The sequence below is a fragment of the Lithobates pipiens genome, unplaced genomic scaffold (assembly GCF_037356315.1).
Source record: "Lithobates pipiens isolate NorthernLeopardFrog02 unplaced genomic scaffold, aLitPip1_a1.2 Scaffold_22, whole genome shotgun sequence".
NCBI classification, from domain to species: domain Eukaryota; kingdom Metazoa; phylum Chordata; class Amphibia; order Anura; family Ranidae; genus Lithobates; species Lithobates pipiens.
In genome coordinates this window covers 324116336-324140193 of record NW_027507784.1, presented here as the reverse complement: position 1 = coordinate 324140193, position 23858 = coordinate 324116336, and the positions used below count along the sequence as shown (strand labels likewise).

Below are 23858 nucleotides of genomic sequence, written 5' to 3'. Positions count from 1 at the left end.
AATTAATTGGGATCAGATTCAGCCCACCTGTCTTCTCCCTGTATTGCCTAACTCTGCCCATTGCACACAAAGCTCATCTGGTGACCATGATTACAGTGCTGAGGAATCACAGGACATGTAAATCCACAAAATGCTAGGAAATTATGTGCAGCGTCTGCTCTAGGCATCCTAGTATAGCTGAATATACAAAGGCTCTTTGATGACACCGCAGGCAGGGCTGCTAATAAGGCAGTACAGCCAGCCCTCCTGTACTGGGCCCGGGCCCCATCAGTTCAAAAGGGGGGCCCAGGCACATGTTGAGCAGGAGGGTTGGCTGTACTGCCTTATTGCTGACACTTGGGGCTCTTGTGAATCCCCCTGCAGTGCTGCTGGCTTCTACTCTTCTTTCTCTCTCCACTTCAGGGGGATCGGTTCTAGGATCTGCACCCCCTTCCGCCTGATGTTGGACCTCCCTACATTCTCCCCTTTCCCTGCAGCACTGTCAGCTTCCCTTCTCTCCTGCCAGCTGCTGTGGGCACATAACATGTTGTTTCAGGATGGAGAGCAGGGAGAGTAAATATGTAATATTTATTGTCCCCTTCCTTTCCTGAACGAACACAGTAAGCGTTTAGTATTGATTGCTCCTGTGTTCAATCATTGAAGCATAGTGTTTACTATGTTTCAGTTTGTCATTAAACAAGAAGCCTCAGAGCGCCTACCATTCATTCACTGTAAATTAGGATTCAATTCAAATGTGTTTTGCTCTCTGAAGAGCAGTTAACATTTGGAGCGCTCTTCACAAAACATTTGATAGGTGGTGAGGAGCCATATTACCTCCTTCCTGCCTGCTTTAACCCAGCACTAGTGACCCATAACTGCGTGCTTGGGGCACATGCAGGGCAGAACTTTTCAATTAAATGAGCCTTGATCGATGATGGTGATGTAGCACCCTGGTGTTTAGGTATGGTTGCTCCTAAATTTACCTGCCAGGTATCTTGGCTAATTGATGATCAATTGATTTCACTCTAAGTCTGTAATTGCTGCACTTCTCTCTTTTGGCACTAGGGGGCCGGGTACCTGGTGGCATTAGATATGAGAAGGGCAATGCAAGGTCAGATTATGGGTACAGCAGGTATCAAGTCAGGGACCCAGCCAACAGAGGTGATGCTTACAGAGCAGCTGTGTGTTTTAAGCCAGGGACTGAGCAGGCCAGTGGGGTGAAGCTTGCAAAGTATCTTGAGTGCCAAGCTCGGGATCCAGAAGAGAGGCGGGGGTGACACTTGAGGAAGATACCACCCTGAAGATTGGAGGAGCTCAAGGGATTCAATGTCAGTGAATCAGTGGGTCTAGAGAGAGACCGGAAGCTTAGTGGGCTGAAGAACTACAAGGAGTGATTGTAGTGGAAGTGAAAGAACTGTTAAGCTGTGCGTTAGGAAATGTTAAAGACTGTTGCCATAGGAGACAGCTTCCTGCACATGCAGATGTGGCATCTCGCTGGATGCCTTTCCCTGCATGGCTGTCCTCCTGTTGAAGTCTCAGAATCTGACAATTAAACTTGCAAATGCAAGGGTGTCCTGGCCATAACCATCTCTCCCCTAAAAAGTTTATTAAGAGAAATAAACTCACTTTTTCATTAAGAAGTGTCTGGCGCCCAATAACTTTAACCACCTTGCACCCACTATGCTTCACAACCCACTATATACAGAAGCATGTCAGCTATCTCTGGCCCTGGAGGTTCTCATTAGACCGAAGGAGGCCTGGGACCTTGCCACACACACACATATTATATTATATTATATATATATATATATATATATATATATATATATATATATATGATACAACCATCTTTCACCCCTGGGGCCTGTGGGAACTTAGGAACACCTCAGGTTTCACAAAGCTTACCCCTCTGTCATCCTTCTCCTTGGGCCTTTCTCCATGCGGCTGGGTGCCAGCTTCACATGTGACCATGCCTCACAACCCACCATATACAGAAGGATGTCAGCTATCTCTGGCCCTGGAGATTCTCATTAGATCGAAAGAGGCCTGGGACCTTGCTACAGTATGATTTCTACCATTGATGCAAAGCATAGCATTGGGGCTGTGGCCTTTTAGCAAAAAATATCACTTGATATTTTTTTGGGGGGGTGGGGCCTTGTCAGGTAGGCTGTATGGGGCCCTGTGATTTCTAACAGCAGCCCTGGTCACAGGTACTAATATATTGAATTTATCCTTTCTGCAGCTCATAAACTGAAAATGTTAAATGCATTGGATTTGTGTATAGGTAGAGGAACAATAGTAGGTGAGAAGGCAGGAATCCCGAGATGAGCTATAAAGTGAACCTGTTTCTTTAACTTGAGTTCCCCTGAAAAAATGTATGTATTCGGTTCCATTCATAAAGCTAACATGCCAATAAAGGATACCCTTTTTTCAAAAAAGTGACAGTTCTTTTTAGAGGAATCAGATAAGATTTGAAAATGATTCATCTGGCAAAACTTTGTTAATTGAGCCTATTGTGTTTTCTTTTTCTTAGTTGAACATGATGAATAGGAATCTTTTTTTTATCCCAACTCTGTAACCATCTAACCTCTTTGCGATTCATCTCTCCGTCTTCCTCTTCATATGCTCCCCCTAAAATTAACGATTCTGGGATATGCTGGGCTCCTGGCGCCATGATACCGCTCATTGGCCATCTCTTCTGCCTGGACACAGGCTCACTCTCCCCGCCTGCCTTCAGGGTTCCATTTGAGAAGATCAAATTGAGGTCCTTCTGTGTCAGGAGAAAAACAAGAAGGACCAAGAAAAGTTGAACAACTGGGTTTCCTATTTTATTTTTCTGGGAAAAAAAAGCAAATATGCTTATTGGGTGGTTCAATTTTTTTCCAAATCACCCCTGCCACCAACAAACTTTCTGCTTGCAATAAAACCCAAGCTCGAAGTGATATTAAGGGCTAGTTTTTAAAAAAAATAGCAAACATGGTATACCTTACCTGCTCTGTGTAATGGTTTTGCACAGAGTAGCCCCGATTGTCCTCTTCTCGGGTTTCCTGCCTTAGCTCCTTGCCCCTACCTCCTGCCTAGTGCCCCCATATTAAAGCGGGGTTCCACCCTAAAGTGGAACTTCCGCTGATCGGAACCCTCCCCCCCTCCGGTGTCACAATTGGCACCTTTCAGGGGGGAGGGGGGTGGAGATACCTGTCAAAGACAGGTATTTACACCCACTTCCGGGCATAGACTCCCGTGGGAGTCTATGCCTCTTCCTGTCCTGCCGAGCTGTCTGCTGGGACACACACGGGGCCCAGAGACAGCGTGGACAATTCCTATTGCGCTGCGCGACTCGCGCATCGATGGATTGAGATAGAGCTCAGGTAGGTATTGGGGGGGGGGGCTCGGGGGGCTGCTGCACACAGCTTGAACCTTGAGCCTTTAAAACCACTTTAAAGTGCAGGTAAACACTAAAGCCGGCCATAGATAATGCAGTTTTCTTTCCTGCAACCCGTGCAAATTGTCGGTGCTGATGGGGAATCCCTCCCGTGGTGCTATTGTGTTCTCCCAGCGGGGGCGGGGGGGGGGGGTTGGGGTTGTTTGAGGGAGCATAGTGATTGTTGCTAGAGGCTATAGCCACTGGCAATAATCACATGCCGAGAATCTAACATGCAAAACATATAGAGTTAGCACAAAACAAAGTCATTTAATTATTTTATGCCAAAGCCCATATGAAAAAAAGTTTGCAATAAAAGGATTCCATGTGCTATGGGGTCAACCAGATGGAAACCATAACAATGGAGGGGATAATGGTCCACAGTTCAGGGCCAGCCTTGTGTGGGGGAGCAGAATCCGTCTCCAATCATACAAAGAGAGAATAGTACAGGCAACTCTTAGTGTAGACTGTAAATATGTTATATGATGTCTTCCACAACCCCAGCAATCTCATTCACCCAACCACCGAGGTGAGTGAGAAACTCATGCTATCATCCTTTAGGCACTTGTGTGTATACTCCAGTCTTCACACATGAGCTTTGTCCATACAGATAGCAGGCCCTTGCTGATCTCTCTGGCTAACACTTCTCTCTAGGTGGAGCCTTCCTGACTCCTGGACAGAGAACTCCTTCCACCCTAGTCTTTAGGAAACCTCCAGGCCATCAATCATTAGATGTGGTTGCTGCATTTGTTTCCTTTGTTCAGGCTTTTCCCCTGGTGATCTGCCCAGTAACACACCTTCTGTTTTAGGGTGCCCCCACTCTGGATGAAGAAGCAACAGAGATACCTTTGGACAGCAGCATTGTGAACTTGACTTTTCCTGGGCTCAGTTCATGCTGTGTATGTTCCGCCCACTTCCCCGGTAGTCAGCTGACCAGGTCAGATCAATAATTTATATAAATCTGAATGCAACTCTTTTGTATCCTATGTGCCCATGCATACCAGTTTATATTGGTCCACAGTGTTTAGCTGTGTAGACACAGAGTAGAAAAATCTGCGTCCAGTGTAGGCGTTTGGTCATAATTTTACATTGTATGCATGTAAACAGTAGTGTTAATATTTACATGGGTACAGGGTATTGGACCTTGCTGCTGCTGCTGTTAAAGCACAGCTCCCAACTGTCCCTGATTTGGAGGGCCTGTCCCTAATTTGGAGCAATGTCCCCCTGTCCCTCATTAATCCTCATTTGTCCCTCACTTTGGTCTGATCCATATAGTTGTATATAAAATGCACTTTTTATCTTTTAAAAAGTGTTTCCCAGCACTAAACCTTTCATCCAAATTCTAAATTGCTGCATTTGTAAATTTTAGAAGCCAATATAAACAAAATAGTAGTGGTAAAAAAATAAAGTCCTTGTGGATTTAATTAACCTTTTTTTGGTTAATTCACCTTTAAGGGGGTGTGACAGGGGGCGTGTCCTATGCCTACATACATTTGCCAGTAGGTGTCCCTCATTCCCATCTCAAAATGTTGAGCAGTATGGTTAAAATATGACCTTTAATGAATATTGTGTAATCAGTGGGTACTAATTACAATATTTGCATGTTGGTAGGAATGAGTAATTCCTGCGGCGTTAGTGAGGAAATGTCACTTGCACACCAAGGATTCCTCAAAATGGATTCAAAGCTTTATTTTCATGGTGACGTCACTTGTCAGGCGAAGGGGCCCTGCGCGGCTCTGAAACGTTGCCTTATGTTTACCATGTGACCACGAAAATAAAGCTTTGGACTCATTTTGAGGATTCCTCGGTGTGCTGGTGACATTTCCTCTCTTGGATTGTCTGCGGTCATTATAGCTCCCAGTAATACCGAACAGCCATTATCGGGAATGTGTGTGTAGACAATATTGCATTTAATTCCTGCGGTGTTGTTGGTGCATGTACAGTATAACCTCAACCCTCACTGACTAAAGGACAAGGCATTTTGTCCTTCATGAATGGCTCATTTAGGGTCAAAAAGATATTTCACAAGTGACAGGTCCTCTTTAAACTATGAAGAGACTCACATTCTAGAAATGATCTTTATTTCATTTCCCACCTTTTACATTGATCCTTGTTTGGGTTACCTTGGATGGTTTATTTCTCACCTCTCCCAAAGATGGTAGCTGAAGGCTGGTGACATAGTTGTACTGTGGCCCTTGTGGGTTCCAGGACTCGGGGACACAATAAGCAGCTTCCATGGTCACTCGAATCAGATTCCCATTATTAATTTGTGACTCGGTAAATAAAGGCTCCGGGACAGAAACCGCCACCTCCAGACTCGGCTTAAAAAGAAAACAAAAACAGTGTATGCATATGAAAAAGGAGGATTGAACTTAGTTCCACTAATACCCCGAGTAGAAACTTAAGGATCTCATTTGAATATCTATCAGCTTCGAAGGTCATTTGGTTCAGGTCACGGTTTGTCATTTTGGAGATTTGGGAAGTAAAGGCTCCAGAACAGAAAGCACTATTGCCAGCCTTGGCTAAAACAGAGCACACTGCATGCATAGGAAAAATTAAATCTAAACTCAGCTTCCCCATTACCCTGGATGGAATCGCAAAGCCCTCATTTTAGTTTCTAGCAACTTCCACTTGGATCATATTTATTCTGCAAATTTCTTATTCACTGGCCCAGAACCAGAATGCAGTGAATAAAAGTCTTTATACTTTTTTTCAACAAAACAAACAAAAATTAATGGTGTGTACACACGACCGGACTTTTCAACAGCAACGGATCCGTCTGACAATTCGATTGTGTGTGGGCTGCATAGGACCTTTGGTGTCTAAAAATCAGACAAACTTTAGATTTAAAACATGTTTCAAATCTTTCCGACGGACTCGAGTCCAGTCGAAAAATCCATTTGTCTGTATGCTAGTCCGACGGATGAAAACCGACGCGAGGGCAGCTTTTGGCTACTGGCTATGAACTTCCTTATTCTAGTCCGGTTGTACGTCATCACGTTCGAATCCGTCTGACTTTTGTGTGCTTGTGTGTGGCCAAGTCTGTGCGTTCGGAAAGTCCGTCGGGAAGACCGTTGGACCTAGTCCGTAGAAAAAGTCCGGTGGTGTGTACGTGGCATAAGAGGTTCAAAGGATCTGCCAGACAGCCAAGCAACTCTAATTTTCAAAAATAAGGGTCAACATTCATCCTGCATATTTTGTCATAGCAGGTTTTCTAGTATGCCCAAATACTACAAGTGTCTCTAGATCAGTGGTCTCCAAACTGCAGTTGAGGGCTGGATGTGGCCCTTTGCTTGCTTTTATTCAGCCCTTGGGGCAATATTTCACCCTCTTGAAATATTGAGGGAGCTGGACTGTGGCCTGTGTGAGTAGAAAATGCCCTAAGAGTAAACAATGCCCCATCATTGGTGTCAGTGAGAGAAATAGTGCCCCATCATTGGTGCCAGTGAGAGAAATAGTTTTCCAGCATTGGTATTAGTATTAGGAATAGAGCCCCGGAGGAATAGGGCCTTATCATTGGTATCAGTGGGAGGAATACTGCCCCATTATTGGTATCAGTGGGAGGAATAGGGCCTCATCATTGGTATCAGTGAGAGGAATACCGCCCCATTATTGGTATCAGTGGGAGTAATAGTGTCCCATCATTGGATTTAGTGGGAGGAGTAGTGTCCCATCATTGGTATCAGTGGAAGGATTAGTACCCCATCATTGGATTCAGTGGGAGGAATAGTGCCCCATTATTGGTATCAGTGGAAGTAATAGTGTCCCATCATTAGATTCAGTGGGAGGCATACTGCCCCATTATTGGTATCAGTGGGAGGAATTCTGCCCCATTATTGCTATCAGTGGGAGTAATAGTGTTCCATCATTGGATTCAGTGGGAGGAATAGTGTCCCATCATTGGTATCAGTGGAAGGATTAGTACCCCATCATTGGATTCAGTGGGAGGAAAAGTGCCCCATTATTGGTATCAGTGTCAGGAATTGTATCCCATAGCTGGTGTCAGGAGTGGTGTCCCATCACTGGTGTCAGTGGGAGGAATAGTGCCCTATTGTTGGTGTCATTGGGGGGGATAGTGCCTTGTATCAGTGGCGACAGTGGCTCAAGTAGTGCCTTAATGGATGGATATAAGGAAGCAAAGGGCTACATCCGGGCCCCTGGACCACAGTTTAAATACCACTGCTGTAGATCATGGGCATAAAACCTGCAAGCATTGACTTGTATAAGGGTATTAGCAGGATCTCTACTAACTTCGAGGTACATGTCCTCAGTCTCCCACTGTCTTCTGCAGTATCAAAACTCCAACAAAACCTGTAGCAAGTCCAGAGTCTCTGACAATAATTTCTTTTAGTATGTCTGTAGTCATATTACATACAATATACTGTGCAGCATTATGGGTGATGTCAGGGGCCATAGTTGAGGTCATGAAAGGCCTCAACCAAGGGAAATTAAAATGAAAAGCATTAAAATGAATTCAATGAACACAAAGTACGCCAGTTGAACCTTCAGTGTGGTATAAATACCTTGGCATCTGGGTGAATGTTTTCCAGCGGAGAGCCAGTTGCTGGATGCAGCGGCACCGTCATCTTAAAATTACATTCACCTAAACAAACGGGTTTATGCAATCAAGATTTACAATATAGAAAGATAGGAACGTATCTCTTTTTCTCTTTCGTGTTTCTCTCTCCCTTCATCTATATATTGTAGTTATTTCTCTCTAAAGCTCAGCACGTTACATTTGGAATGTACCATCTCCTTTCGATCTGCAATAACTATATAGTGTGACTGGAAATTAAATTAATACATTTAGTGAATAGTTTAGGACGTTCTTGTTAAAATATACAATATTATAGATTAGACTAAGAGGTCAGATTGTAATATGTGTGTAGGCAGGTGCAGTCTACTTTCTCCACTGCAATCGGTGCTTAACCGCAGCGGCATTGCAGAGAGAGAGAAGGTCGAGAGAAACATTGTTTCTCTATGGCTTCCTGGGTCACTGTGGAAGCTATCTGATTGGATGCTGCCACCCCATGTGACTATGGTGGCCATCTTGGGTCAGGCAGAGTCTATTTAAGACCCTGGCTCCCAGGCTAGCAACGTATTTTATGGGTGGGTAGTGTGCGGTCAGGTCACCCATTTGATAGGGACAGTATTAGCGCTAGGGAGAGGTTACAGATGAGTACAGAAAGAGTAGGGACACTCTAACCTTCCTGGAAGCTTTGCCATTTGGGTACAGACCAGCCAGGCCGCATTCTATCCCTCGAGACAGACGCCATCGGAGCATCCGAGACTTTCTATACACAGTCTTTTGCAACATTCTGTGAATGCGCTAGATTGGGTTGTCTTATCTCAGGGTAATTGTGCTCATTTGGACAATACAATTCTGTTGCTGAATCTGGACTTTGAGTGTTTACTGCCGCTACACCATGCTGCACCTCCCCAAGTGTGTGTATGGCCAATTGGTGCAAATTGTCATGTTAGCCCACTCTCCAGTCATGTAGTGCAGTGGCCATCAACCCTGTCCTCAGGGCCCACTAACAGGCCAGGTTTTATGTATTACCTTGGAGATATGCAGACAAGAATACTGCAATCACTGAGCAGCAAATGATATCACCTGTGATGTATTTCAGTTATCTTGCAAACCTGGCCTGTTAGTGGGCCCCGAGGACAGGGTTGATGACCACTGATGTAGTGCACTTAATCAGCCATACTCCCTTGCCCTCCCTAATAAAATAGGTACTCCGGGTATTAGGGAGCATGTGACCTCCCCTTTTTTCTCAGTACTCAGGTGTGATTGGCCAATTAGCAGGCCTAAACACAGTCACATGCCATGGATAAGTAGCACTGGACCCTAAAATTGTACAAATAGTGTTGCTATCCAATAGTGTTGCAGTGGTGTAGGAACAGGATTTCTGAATTCCGGGCTGGCAGCTTCTACACACCAAGGGATATTTCAGAGTTTTTTTGCTTTGTAATGTAACTAAAAACGATCTAAGACGTGCCAAACCAGGAATTATTAGTTCCAAACATATACAACAATATACAACAAACATATAGAAACAATGCGTTTCAGGCAGAAGTCAATCCTTTACGAAGGCTAAAAAATGCAACAAAAGAATATACACATAATTCAATATAATTTGTGCCATGATGCCATCCCCTGTCTAAGTTGGGGTTGGTCCATAAATATAAAAGTCTGAGGAGGCGGACTATCAGCAGACACTAATTTTTTCGGCAAGTGACAATGTATTTTTTTACTTTTTTTTACTTTAGCCAACCATACATGTATCAAAATTCAACCGGTTCAGCAGGGACTGGCTAAATTTCGATTCATGTATGGGCGGGCTGATTGTACTCAAGTTGATCCATCAATGGACTTGGGAACAGCAATAGCCACCAGCGGTAAACATTGCATTCTGTCAAACAGGAATGCTTCCACGCCCCCTGCTGGCAGAATACAATAGCGCAGTGGGAGGCATTCCCCATCCACCCCCGGTCAGGGCCATCTTTAATATTGATTGGACCCTGGACAAAACTTTCCTTTGGGCCCCCCCCCCATGCAGTTTTGCTCTCCGCCTGCTCTGAGATCTACAATAAATAGCAGTTAGACTCAAAATTAGTTTACGGAATCAGATCAGGCAGCTATTGCGATTGGTTGCCAGAGGTTACAGTGTATCATTACCGCTCACTGACTGGTTGCTAGAGGTTACAGCACATGATTTCTGCTTGTTGATTGGTTGCTAGAGATTACGGTGGATATGACCTCAGAGGGGCATGATATACATATCATGGCCCCCTGAGGGGGGTATGATATCTCCTATTTACATATGAATGCCACCTTTATTTACATATGAATGCCTGTAATTTACATGTAAACACAGGGTCTGCAGGTAAGTCATCTTTACTAAAAAATAGGGCAGAGCTAGGCAGCATTAGTTGCAACACTTCACACTGAGATATTGGGACACAGCACAGGACTAAAACCTCAAGGGATGAGGGAATTTAAACCAGGATAGTTGGCAAGTATGAGGCAGCTGCTTTGAGCCCCACAACAATGACAGCTGCCCCTTTTGCCCTGCCTTAAAAACGGCCATGCCCCCGATGGAAGGAAAGAAAACCATATCATCTATGGCCTCCTTTTTTTCTTTTTGCTCTTTATCGCATTCTCTCTCCTTTTTAATTTTTTCTCTTTCACTTTTTTCAGCAATGTCACTTCAATTTTTATCTTACTGTGGCTAGGTGGAGCTTGTAAGTAATATAAAAAGTCAATAAGAGCCAATTAAAAGGAAGAAGCGTAAACATTCCTCACCTTGTAGCAGAGGAAGCAGATCCACAGCTGCCTGCCCCAGAACAACGGTCTTCTCCTCTTTCTGCTTCTTCTCCTTGGGCAGTATTTCAATGACAGTGACTGCAAGTAGAGGAGGTGAGTATTACCAATCCGAAAGAATTATGTATCAATTGGGCTTGAGCTTTCATCACCTGCCGGTTTTTAGTCAACACTGCAGTTTAAGCATTTGCTGTGCACACCTGTCTTAATCAAGGAAGTCTTTAAGTAGAGTGCTGGACATTCAGCAAGTGCCTGATCTGCTCACCTCCTCGAATCAGGCCTGTCTGACTTCAGCCTATTCAGACCCTGGATAACTACAGTGAAAAGTTTTTTCTCAATAAGTCTGTGCTTATTCAGATCATTGGCCTTTTTTAGTTTGCAATAGGCTAGGGAAGATTTAAAACATTTGCCATTTTATATATTGCTACCAGTGACCACCTGATTACATTTTTGTTTGCTTCCTGTCCTGGAGACACAACAGCAAACGAAAGATAGCTTTCCAACAGAATGGAATTCTGAGAGTTTGCACACAAAAAGTGTTTTAATTGGCAGATTTGAATTTCTTCTAACTTTTTGTCTCTGTTGCAATGCTCACCAGAACAAATGGAGATGGCAAATCTCCCCAGTGTGGACATAAATGGCAATAAGGACCTAGAGGTAGTGGTCGAGGGGTCCTGGACACAAATTTTTACAAGTCATCAAAACCCCATTATTCAGTAGCTCACCCCAAAGACAAGGCTTCCCCAGGAGAGGACATTCATCCAAGTTGAGAAATCCAAGTGTAATAATGTTAAATGGACTCAAAAGTATTTCTAAGCAGACTGATCTGCAGGCAGAGGATGTTATATACAAAAGTCAGTGCTGTTGGTCATAGTAGAAGTAGCCGCTTCTACACTGTAATATAATTTATACTTATATAATTTACAGAGGAACCTCAGATTGCAAGTAACGCAGTTTAAGAACATTTCGCAATATGAGTCGTTTAAAAAAAAAAATCCTGACTCGCTTTGTGAGGATTCAAGTCTCTGGGGTGTGCAGTACCGCATTTAGCGACACTCGGAGCCGACGGGAGACACTTGGAGCCGCTTGAAAACACTCTGAAAAACACTCCGTTCCAGAGTGTCTCCGAGCATCTTCCAGAGTCTCTGGCGCCCTGGTACCTCTGGCCACATGCGGTACTGCATTAACAAGCAGAGGCTATGGAACTGATTATCTGTCAGGGCTGGGGCTCCACCCTTCCTTCTCTGAGCTGGCCGCTCAGCTGTCAGCTAATTGCCAGCTCCTATCTCTCCACAGTTACTCAGCTGTTGATGATATCCTGCTGGTGAGTCCTGCCTACTTAAGCCATCCAGTCCACAGGAGCTCTGCCTTCTTCTTGGTCGACATCACAGAAACTATCTCCTGCGATCCTGTTGAAGACTTGCTTTGCTGACATCCCTTCTGGCTCCAGATACTGCTTGCTGTTCCACTACATTGATCCCTGACTTCTGGCTTAACTGACTATCCGTTCCGGTTACTGAACTTTGGCTATGTTTTGACTACCTTTGTTCTTTTTACTTTATTATATACTTTTTTATTATTAAACAAGTGTGATTTAACTGTCTTGGCCTGATTTCATGGTTTCTGACATTATCTGAGTTTCCATTTTTTTCTATGCGGAAACTTGCTTTGATATTCGAGTGCTTTGGATTACAAGCATTCTTCTGGAACGAATTATGCTCTTAATCCAAGGTATTACTGGATTACATAATTTATATATATTATATAATTTATAATTATTCTGGGTAGTTGACTCAGAAATGAATGGATCCAATATGTAAGCAAGGCAGGCAAGCAACTAACATTTTATAAAGGGTCGGTAATGGTTACATACATATTTCACTCATGACAGGTTTGCTTTAAACTCACCTGTAAAGTTTAACCCTTTACAGTTGCTGAAATCTTTCACACTGGATATGAAAAATGGTTTGGCTCTGACCTCTTTTAGGTAAAATAAACATCATCTCCAAGCTGAGTTACTTACCTATGAAAGGTTTGTGGGCCACATCGTCCAGACTATGGGGGCTTTCACCGCCAAGGTCAAAACTTGTGGTGAAGTTGTACTCAGTCTGGTGGTCGGGGGTGGCTTCCAGTTTAGGGGAGTCACCCAAGAGGACGCTGTTGAACTCTGACCTCAGGTAAGTCACCGGAGAGTCACCTTTAACCCCTTTCTGTAAAAAGCATATTCAGCACATAAGCAGAAGGTGAATACAACAGATGTTTATAATAATAGCCAACAGTTAGCGTAGGACTTGTCTGAGATAGATATTTGGGCAGTCTCCATTTATATGTCAATCAGTGTCTTCAAGAAATAACAACGGACAAAAGGAGCACCAAACTGAGTGGTAAACCATAAGTCCAAATTCTTTTAATGCTTCACACATAAAAGAGGCAACGCGTTTCAAGGGCAAACTCCCCTTTTATCAGGGATTAAGGTTAAGTAAGAACTTGAAAGTACCCAGAAATGTTTCTGCCTAAATCTGTTTACATGTGAAATGACTGGATTCAAAGAGTCAATGGGGTTGATTTACTAAAACTGGAGTGTGCAAAAGCTCTGCATAGAAACCAATCAACTTCTAAGTTTTATTGTCAAAATTGAACTGAACAAGCTGGAGTTAGAAGCGGATTGGCTACCTTCCACAGCTGCATCCGATTTTGCACTCTCCAGTTTTAGTAAATCAGCCCCAATGCATCAATAAGTATCAGCATTATAGGCAATGATAGTTTAGCTGGTTTATTGGTTTGGTGCTCCTTCTGTTGTCTTCTGCTTTAAGTGACCCACTGGAGGGTAGCCATGTTTTTAAGGGAGCTACCTAGCCATAGCCAGTAAGTTGTCTGAATGATCAAATAATTGCCAGCACCTTTTGGATATGTGTTTTTAGAGTCTGTGTCTGCAAGTCTTTGTTCAGTAAAGCGGAACTCCAGGAATGAACTTCTCTGCAAACTTACATTGGGCCAGCTTGGCTCGGTGTAAGTACCCATATCAGATATCCAGAGGGCTGCTGCAAATCACTGTAGCAGCAAACACTATACACAATAAGAACTACAATGTTCTGGGTAAACAGCTTCCCTTCTGCACACTGGACACAGGGGTCACTTGCTTGGCACCGCGGCCATTAATAGGACATATTGTATTTTTTCAGTGAATACAAGACATTCTCTGATTGGACAAGATGGAGATGTCATCTGCCCCTCCTCTCCACCTCATCCAATCAGAAAATGCTTTATATTTATTGGAAAAAAAAATAGGCTTTCTGTGAATGGCAGGAATATTGAGCAAGCAACTCCCCCTTTGTTAAGTTTGCAGAGGGGAAGCTTCTGGAGCAGCACACGGAAGATCACGGATATAACTGTGTACAGTCATATGTAGCTTCCCAGCGGCCTTCCGAATGTGAAAAGTTGGGAGGTATGTATGTGATCCAGGAGGAGGGGAACAAGGAGGAGCAGGGCCGGGACAAGGGGTGGGCAGGAGGGACGGCTGCCCCTGGCGCAATGGTTTATTGCAGGGGCAGAGGGCATCCTGACCCTAACCCTAAGGGAAAGGGAGGTCCAGTTTGGCATCTTTGCCCTGGGTGCTGGATAACCTTGTCTCGGCACTGAGGAGGAGGTACTAGACATGTGCAATTCTATTTGTTATAAATTTGTTTTTGGATGAAATCGGCATATTCGTTCATTCGGGAGCATCTGAATGAACAAAAGACTCTTTTGATGAATGCGTGCAAAAACAAAAAATTGTCTGAAAGAACGAAAACCCGAAAGAACTAAAATCCGAAAATATAAAAATCCAAAAGAACGCAAAATGATTAAACCTATGAGCTTAATGAATCGATTACATTCGAATAATTTTGTTTTTCTTATTTTCGTTCTTTCCAACTATTTGTTATGACTGAATATAAAGAAATAGTTGACGAATGCATTTGTATTTCTTTTGGATAAATTTGGATTCATTTGATTTTCAGATGGGCAGTATAATGCCGCGTACAGAAGATCGGACATTCCGACAACAAAATCCATGGATTTTTGCCAACGGATGTTGGCTCAAACTTGTCTTGCATACACACGGTCGCACAAAGTTGGCCGGAAATTCTGAACATCAAGGGCGCTGTGATGTACGACGAGCCGAGGAAAATTAAGTTCAATAGCCAGTGCTGCTCTTCTGCTTGATTCCGAGCATGCGTGGCACTTTGTGTGTCCGAATTGTCTACACACGATCGGAATTTACTTGAACGGATTTTGTTGACGGAAAATTTGAGAACCAGATCTCAAATTTTGTGTGATGGAAATTTCGATGGAAACTGTCCGATGGAGTCCACACATGATCGGAATTTCTGACAACAAGCTCCGATCGCACATTTGCCGTCGGAAAGTCAGACCGCGTGTACACGGCATTAGTGTGTTATCTCTGGCCAATGAGCTTCCACTTTGTGTTTTTCTGTGTCAGACTGCATTCCATCCAGAGTCCAGAACAGGGTGTGGTGGGCCGGTTAGGAATACAACCACCAATGTCGGAATGAACAAAGGGTCCGAGCCCGAAGTAACGAATGCCGTCTCAATACAAATGGAACGGAATGAATACGAATGTATCCGAAAGTTACGAATGATCCGAAGTAACAAATGATCCAATACACAAAAAACAACTAATGAAACTTAAACAAAGCAAAACAAATTTTTTCGGTAGTGCATATGTCTAGGAGGTACCACCTGCCTACCCTATACGGATATCAGATATGAGTACTTACATTGAACCAAGCTGGACCATGTAAGTTTGCAAAAAAGTGATATTACACCCTCATTTTGTAAAGCACTTTCAGCAGCTGATTCAATCAATTACTTAGTATGTAGCTTTTTTTTTAAATCTTTTCTATGTTCCAGTTTCAGCTGGGGCCACAATTGCTTCCCCAGGATGGAATAGTGACACCATGGATGGGTCACTATTCTATCCACTGACACCATTGATGGATCAATATTCTTTCCACGGTGCAGCATCCTATGGAGCCCACCTTTGCATGCAGGTACTAAAGTTGTGTCTCAGTACACTGCGTACATCAATAGAAACACACAGCCCCATAACTTAGAATTGCAAGGCACCCCTCTTCTCCCCCCTCCTCCTCCTCCCTTCTCCAAGCTAACAGACCAGCTAGAGACTGCACTGTCCACTGTTAACTTTCCTGTGAAGGCCAGACGTTCAGGAAAGCAGCACCAGCAGTTTTGTGGTGAGAATTTTAACAAATGGTTTCATGGGGAATACTTATTTAATTGTGCTCAATGAGTTATGTTAAAAAGTGATGAGGGTTTTATACCATTTTAATTCCTGAAGTTTCGTTTTAATGTTCATCAGTCTATGTTTGTCAATGTGCCAGCCTGTGTAAGTGTTATAAATGCAACTGTCCGGAGGAGGCCCTGTGTGTCTCTATGGCCTTGACACTCTTCACTAACTATACACATTATCTCACAAAGTAAGTACACCCCTCACATTTCTGTAAATATTTTATTCTATCTTTTCATGTGACAACACTGAAGAAATTACACTTTGCTACAATGTAAAGTAGGGAGTGAACAGCTTGTATAACAGTGTAAATTTGCTGTCCCCTTAAAATAACTCAACACACAGCTATTAATGTCTAAACCGCTGGCAACAAAAGAGTGAAAATGTCCAAATTTGGCCCAATTAGCCAATTTCTCTCCCCGGTGTCATGTGACTCGTTACAAGGTCTCAGGTGTGAATGGGGAGCAGGTGTGTTAAATTTGGTGTTATCCCTCTCAGGCTGCTTTTGGTTTTCAAGTGTTTTAGCGATAGAAATAGCCTCTAACTAACGCCTAAAAACCACCTCTCCATTCATTTCAGTGTGATTTTTCACACTGGAGCGGTGTGCTTGCAGGACATTCTGAAAAGTCCTGCAAGCAGCATCTTTGGGGTGGTTTGGGAGCAGTGTATACACCGCTCCTAAAAACACCCTGTCCATTGAAATGAATGGGCCACGCTGCCGAAGCCCCTGCAAAGTGCTTCAGGAGTGCTGCAACACGGTGCTTTTAACCCTTTCTTTGGCCGAAAAGCGCCACTAAAACACTTGTAAAGTGCTGCTAAAACTAAACTGGGCTGCAGGGCAGTATTCCAACATAACGACCCCAAACACACCTTCAAGATGACCACTGCCTTGCTAACAAAGCTGAGGGTAAAGGTGATGGACTGGCCAAGCATATCGCCAGACCTAAACCCTATTGAACATCTGTGGAGCATCCTCAAATGGAAGGTGGAGGAGCGCAAGGTCTCTAACAACCATCAGCTCCGTGATGTCGTCATGGAGGAGGGGAAGAGGACTCCAGTGGCAACCTATGACGCTCTGGTGACCTCCATGTCCAAGAGGGTTAAGGCAGTGCTGGAAAATAATGGTGGCCACACAAAATATTGACACTTTGGGCCCAATTTGGACATTTTCACTTAGGGGTGTACTCACTTTTGTTGCCAGCGGTTTAGACATTAATGGCTGTGTTGAGTTATTTTGAGGGGACAGGAAATTTACACTGTTATACAAGCTGTACACTCACTACTTTACATTGTAGACAAGTGTCATTTCTTCAGTGTTGTCACAAAAGATAGAATAAAATATTTACAAAAATGTGAGGGGTGTACTCACTTTTGTGAGATCCTGTATATATATATATATATCCACATTACACACCGTATATAAACAGGTATTGTAGGCATTCAATGGACATTGGTATGGAAGTCTTTTATCTACTATACCTGCTTTTGTATTCCCCTTTTTGTGTTGAGCCCCAAAGGCATTGGCTGATACTATCCACTGCAGTGATTCTCAACCAGGGATCCATGGAACCCTAGAGTTCCTCCAGAGGTTGCTAGGGGTTCCTTCAGCATTGGGCAATTTCTGCCTCTCAAATAAGTTCCCACCGACACCATTGATCTTTTTAGCCATCTGTAAGGAGGTAATTCTTCCCAATGACCACAACTGTAAGGACCATTCTTCCCACTGACCATCACAATAATGTCTCATGAGTTGCAGATTTCTAATTTTTAGCAGGGGTTCCCCGAGACCGGAGAATTATTTCAAGGGTTCCTCTGTGTTGAAAAGGTTGAGAAAGGCTGATCTACTGAATCTATCAATCAATCATAGAGAAAACCTGTGGTGTGTCAGTGAAGGGTTAACCCAGTTGGTAGCCCCTCCCCCTGCTAAGTGCTATTTATGAAAAGTGTTACCAGATCATGTGCTCGAAGGACCGTGATGTGTACCGGCACAGGGGGGCGAACCAGTGGTGTCTCCATAGCGACAGGTCTGAACGGAGACAAGAAAGCATGAGATTAGGGATGTAGGTCCCATTACAAGTGTCACTTATTAACACACTCCATCTTAGGGGGTCGGGGGGGGGTGACTGCAGAGCCAACATAGCCGCTGACCACCTTTGAGAAACACATAAAATCCGCAACATACAAACTTGACTTAAAGGGATTGTCCATTAGGAGATTTAAAGTGGAACTTTATGTTAAAAATTAAAAATGGCCGAACCGGCTGGATTTTTTAATACATGTTTTGTCTCTTCTGCAGTAAAGTTACTTACCTGCCTGCCCTCCCCTGTACAGCGATCTGCACATGTGTAGCTCAATGCTCAAGTTCGGCAATGCCCAACTCACTGAACTGAGCATGTGTGGGAGTGACCCCACCTCCGCCTGACCAATGAGAGCGGCAGGGATTGATACCTGGAAGCTGGAGACCCGTCAGCAGCTGGCGGGTAGATCAAGGACATTGCATCACTGGACTGCAGGTGAGTCTAGTTCTGCTTTAACCACTTGCATAGCGGGCACTTAAACCCCCCTCCTGCCCAGACCAATTTTCAGCTTTCAGCGCTGATGCACTTTGAATAACAATTACGCGGTCATGCTACACTGTACTCAAATGACATTTTTATCATTTTTTTTCACACAAATGGAGCTTTCTTTTGTTGGTATTTAATCCCCACCTGGGTTTTTATTTTTTTGCTAAACAAACAAAAAACAAAACAAAACACAAAACATTTTTTAAAACAAAAAAACAAAAACACAAACAAGTTTCATAGTTTGTTATAAAATTTTGCAAAAGGGTAATTTTTCTCCTTCATTGATATTTACTGATGAGGCTGCACTGATGGGCACTGATAGGCACAGACAAGGCAACACTAATAGGTAGGCACTGATAAGACAGCACTGATGGGCACTGATAAGGCAGCACTGATGGGACCTGATAAGACAGCACTGATGGGACCTGATAAGGCAGCACTGATGGGACCTGATAAGGCAGCACTGATGGGACCTGATAAGACAGCACTGATGGGCACTGATGGGACCTGATAAGGCAGCACTGATGGGACCTGATAAGACAGCACTGATGGGACCTGATAAGACAGCACTGATGGGCACTGATGGGACCTGATAAGGCAGCACTGATGGGACCTGATAAGACAGCACTGATGGGACCTGATAAGGCAGCACTGATGGGACCTGATAAGACAGCACTGATGGGACCTGATAAGACAGCACTGATGGGACCTGATAAGACAGCACTGATGGGCACTGATGGGACCTGATAAGGCAGCACTGATGGGACCTGATAAGGCAGCACAGATGAGCGGCACTGATGGGCAGTGGTAGGGGGTATTGATAGGCAGCACTGGTTGGTGACATTTATAGGCGACGCTGTGGGCACTGGTAGGAGGCACTGGTGGGCACAGAAGCCTCAGCAGAGGCTCTCCACAATCGCGACTAATGTCCCTCTCACAGCCGCCGGTGATTGGTTTCTTTTTCTCCTCACGTTGCCAGTGTGAGGAGAAAAGATAGCCGATTGCCGGCTCTGTTTACGTCAAATGGTCAGCTGTCATTGGCTGACAGCTGATCACTTGGTAAGGGGTCTGTATCAACCCCTTACTCCGATCTGTGATCAGACGAGTCTCAGACTCCCTGATCACAGAGCACGCCGCGTGCGCCCTGCAGGGGGCGTGCAGGTTGCTCAAGCGCATGAGGACATCTATGGACACCCTCCCGGCAAATTGGGTCTGTGCTGCAGCCGTCTTTCGGCTATAGAGCGGACGGGAGGTGGTTAAAGAAGACCTGTACAGAAAGAAAAATAGAGGCTGGTGTTATAAAAATGCTCAGTGCCTGGCTGTCTCTAGCTTCAAACATTTCTAAGCCACGGACTTGACTGAGCAAAAGCAGCAAGTTAACCTGCGCTGACCTGCCTACTTGTTTCAGGTGCGTACTGTAACTCGGGAAGTATGAAAGCCGTTGGATAAGCATGCATAAACATGCATTTTAAAAACTATAAATAAAAGTAGAACTGGCGTAAGGAGTACTTCTCTCTTTACAAATTCATAATGAGTGGACTACCCTAACACAACGCATGTTAAAGCAAAACTAAACTCAGCTATTTTAATGGTTTCCCAAAACAGCTACTGTACATTCAAGGTGTGCTGTGAATGCTGTCACAGTTGCTTGTGCTCTCAACGCAACCATCAAATGGCTGGTGTTATAACTAAGCAGATAACTTCAGATTTTCCAAAACCATATAATATGCAGTCAAACCTTAGGAGTTTAAATGTGTATGCAATCAGGCAGGCCCTTGCACTACATGGTTTTGGTAAATCTGAAGATAAAAATCAGCAGAAAATCTGATAGTGTGTATGGGGCTTGAGTGTCACTTTTGTCTACTGCTTCTTTCCTGTGCTATCAGCATGAATTATCTCTCACGGGCTTTCCTGACACCAAGAGAAAATGGTGACAGGGGAGGGACCTCCAGCAGATTGACAGCCTCAGCTCTGTTCCTGTGCGAAGGGGGTGTGTCCCTTCCCTCCAATCAACTTCATGCCCTATGAGGATGAGCGACAATGTGAATGAGCCCTGAATAACCATTTCAATCTTTAGTAATAGAACACATTGCAAACAATAAATAAATCTCAACGCTGCTGTTATTTGGGCTCTGTAAAGGTGATGCAGTGCATGCATGTTTTTGCACGATTTTGCTTGTCTTGTTTCGGGCAGCCTATTAATTTCACTGGGTACCCTACAAATGAAAAAATTGCACGGACCTTTTTTTTAAACTGCACCAAACGCACGTCGCACATTAGCAAGGTTGCATTGGGGTGTCATTAACGATTAATGACACTGCCACAAGCCTGCAAAAGGGATGCATGTTAGGGATGTAAATGTTCCTGCAATGCACAAAATGTGACCCTAGCCTTTCCCCCTTTTGTGTCTGCCATTGGTCATACTCCTGTATTGTTTCATTGTGTATTATTATTGATTTTGCTACTTTGTACTTACCAGTAGGTGGAGGCATTGAGCTAAATTACTAATGGAGTGCAACACACAGTGTCTATGTATTCCATTCTAGATCTTATCTATCTATCTATCTATCCCTCATCCCCTTTAAAATAATCACATTTTGTTGCTTTGCAACCTGAAATGAAGACAGACACGGTTTATGTTTTATCCAGCTGTATTTACTAGTGGAACGCCAACATATCCGAAAAAAATTAAATAAAATAAAATGCAAAAATAGAATCACTGAGGGCCAGTTCACACCACAAAAAGGCATTTCATATGCGCTCCGGATGCGTTTCTGCATGCGTGTTTTTAATGTGTGTATCAAGGTCTCCTGGCCTCCTTCAGTCTGATGAGAACCACCAGGGCCAGAGATAGCCGACATCCTTCTGTGAATTCTTGAATGTAAAACAGATGTTTATTTCTCTTACAAACTTTTTGGGGGAAGGAGGGTTAGGGTCAGGACACCCTTAAGTAGTTGCAAGTTCAACTGGCAGACTCCGAGACATCAATGGGAGGATAGCCATGCAGGGAAAGGCCTCCAGTAGGGCGCCTCATATGCACGTGTAGGGATGCTTTCTCCTATGGTAATAGTCTTTAACAGTTCCTAACACAAAGCGTAACAGTTATTTTGCCTTCTCTACAACTTCTCCTTGTAGTTCTTCAGCCCTCTGAGCTCCCGCTCACTCACTAGACCCGCTGATTCACTGCCACTGAATCTCTTGAGCTCCTGCAATCTTCATGGTGGTATCTTTCTCAAGCGTCACCCCTGCCTCTCTGCTGGGTCCATAGCTTGACACTCCAGATATTTCTCAAGCTTCACCCCTGCTAATCGGCGAGGTCCCAGGTCCCTGTCTTGGCACACAAGGCTGCACTGCAAGCGTCACCTGCACTGGGTCTTTGACTTGATCACTGCTTGAAGTTTCCCGATTCTCCACCATGCCGTTCGGTGAGAATACTGCTCCAGTACTTGCTTCAGTTACTCACTGAGGTCCCCGGTAATAAGGCGGATGGTCCCTTAATGGCGACAGCTTCCCCTCTATCTTCGACCACGACAGGTTCTCTGGCCGGCAGAACCGTCATTTCTGGTTAAACTGCAAGCCGCAATCCCAACCCTGCGCTGCTCTCTTGCTTCTGGATAGGTCCTCAGGCAGCCTAGCAGTCAGATCCCCCCCCGGGATAGGCCCTATCTCCGGCCTAGCAGCGCGGGGGGGGGGGGAATACATGTGCACCCAGATAGCCGTCCCGGTGGCACAGAACATAGATCAGTGGTTACCAACCCTGTCCTCAGGGCCCACTAACAGGCCAGGTTTTATTTACACCCCACATAACCGGAACCTTGAGTTGCCCTTCTCATATCTAGTACCACCAAGTACCCAGCCACCCAGTGGTAGAAGAGAAAAGTGCAACAAGACCAAACTTAGGGAGGAATCAATAGAGCTCCAACAATCAACCAGGATAACTACTCCTGGACAGTAAAATCGTGAGGAGCAACCCTGCCTAAACTCCAGGGTGCTACATCCTCCCCCTGCCCAGAAAACTACATCTACATACTTAAAAATAATTTGAGCTCCCAAGCTTGAGAATGAATGTCCTGGCAAAAACTGGGATGGGTGGGGAAAACAGGAAAGGGTTCACAATATAACAGTATAGAAATATAAACATATATGTGTGGTGTACCTCTTGAATAAACATGGTTGTCAAATAGTTATATACAAAAACGATGGGAACCTAGGTGTAGGGCCCACATGACTGGGGGTCGCTGAGCAGGTTGCACGGACCAGTTCCTGTGTATGTCCAGGTCAAGGGGGAAGGGGGTGGCTTACACTGGAGCAATAGAAGGGTAAGGGGTGCGGCCTGGTTACTGGATTGTCCCGGGGGGGCACGGGGGTTGTAGTTTTATTAATTGGGGACAGCAGGACACAGAGATAACAGCACAGAAAGTTTTTTCTTTCTTTCTGTGCTTCTCACACTATGGAGGATCTGGACAGACTGGGGCTTTTGCGTTCTGCTGCCCTGGCTAATGGTCCACAGTGGCTGAATTCCCAGCTGTATGCTGTGCTTCAGGGGTCGGGGCAGGGATCTGCTACTCCTGCTCCCGTGTCACCATGTGCGAGGAGGTCTCGGCCTCCTGCGCGCTTTAGCCCCGATGTGACCCCCAGGGTGAGCCGTCGCACAGGGAGCCTTTCCCTGTTCGTGGTGCGAGCCGGCGTGGACGATCTGCGGGTACTGGTGCAGGCCACGCACCTAGGACGGCCGTGGCCACCGATGGGAGAAGCAAAGGTACCTCGGGTGACAGTCCTGGAGTGGTATCTGCAGGCCGGCAGAGGGCTCGTCGTGGGAGTCAGGCCGCAGGGAAGCCGCGTGGTCCTACGGGCGCCAGATGATGACACCACACCCGGGCGCCTGTTTCTTTCTTCCTCGTCAGCATCCCCTGGTGTACAGGGGGACCCACAATCAGAGGGCGAAGTGTTGGACACAGATTCGGAGGGGCCCGTGGCAGCTGTGGTCTAGCAGGGACCTCGTCAGGGATCTGGAGGTGCGGCTGGACGGTCGGTTTCCCCTGGGAAGCCTGGTAAGTATTTTTCTGTATCTTTGCCTAGGTCTGTTCCTGTGAGGGTGATGTCTGTGTCTGCGCCTGTCCAAATGCTTCAAGAAAGGAAAGAAACTGGCTGATGCTTGAAAGAAGGACGACTCTGGTGAAGGTGGAAAAAAATGGCGCTGTACCTAAGTAGGTATCCGAACAGGGTTGCGGCAAGAATGTTAAGGTTGGGTTTTAAGGAGGG

The 23858-nt window shown here is 44.8% G+C and overlaps 1 protein-coding gene across 4 annotated transcripts in view; it reads right to left on the bottom strand.

Annotated features, from left to right (window-relative positions):
* CFAP70 (cilia and flagella associated protein 70) overlaps window positions 1-23858 on the bottom strand; it is a 77924-nt gene that overhangs the window by 51227 nt on the left and 2839 nt on the right. For 3 of the 4 annotated variants that reach the window (XM_077449534.1, XM_077449537.1, XM_077449535.1), the window contains exons 2-7: window positions 17983-18058; window positions 12751-12937; window positions 10710-10808; window positions 7924-8003; window positions 5545-5721; window positions 2567-2749 (exon numbers count right to left, since the gene is read on the bottom strand). In XM_077449534.1, coding sequence (XP_077305660.1) covers window positions 2567-2749; window positions 5545-5721; window positions 7924-8003; window positions 10710-10808; window positions 12751-12937; window positions 17983-18048 — 792 coding nt within the window. In that variant the 5' untranslated portion in view covers window positions 18049-18058. Of the gene's footprint in view, window positions 1-2566; window positions 2750-5544; window positions 5722-7923; window positions 8004-10709; window positions 10809-12750; window positions 12938-17511; window positions 17926-17982; window positions 18059-23858 lie in introns of those variants that run through there. The other variant, XM_077449536.1, reaches the window with a different exon arrangement.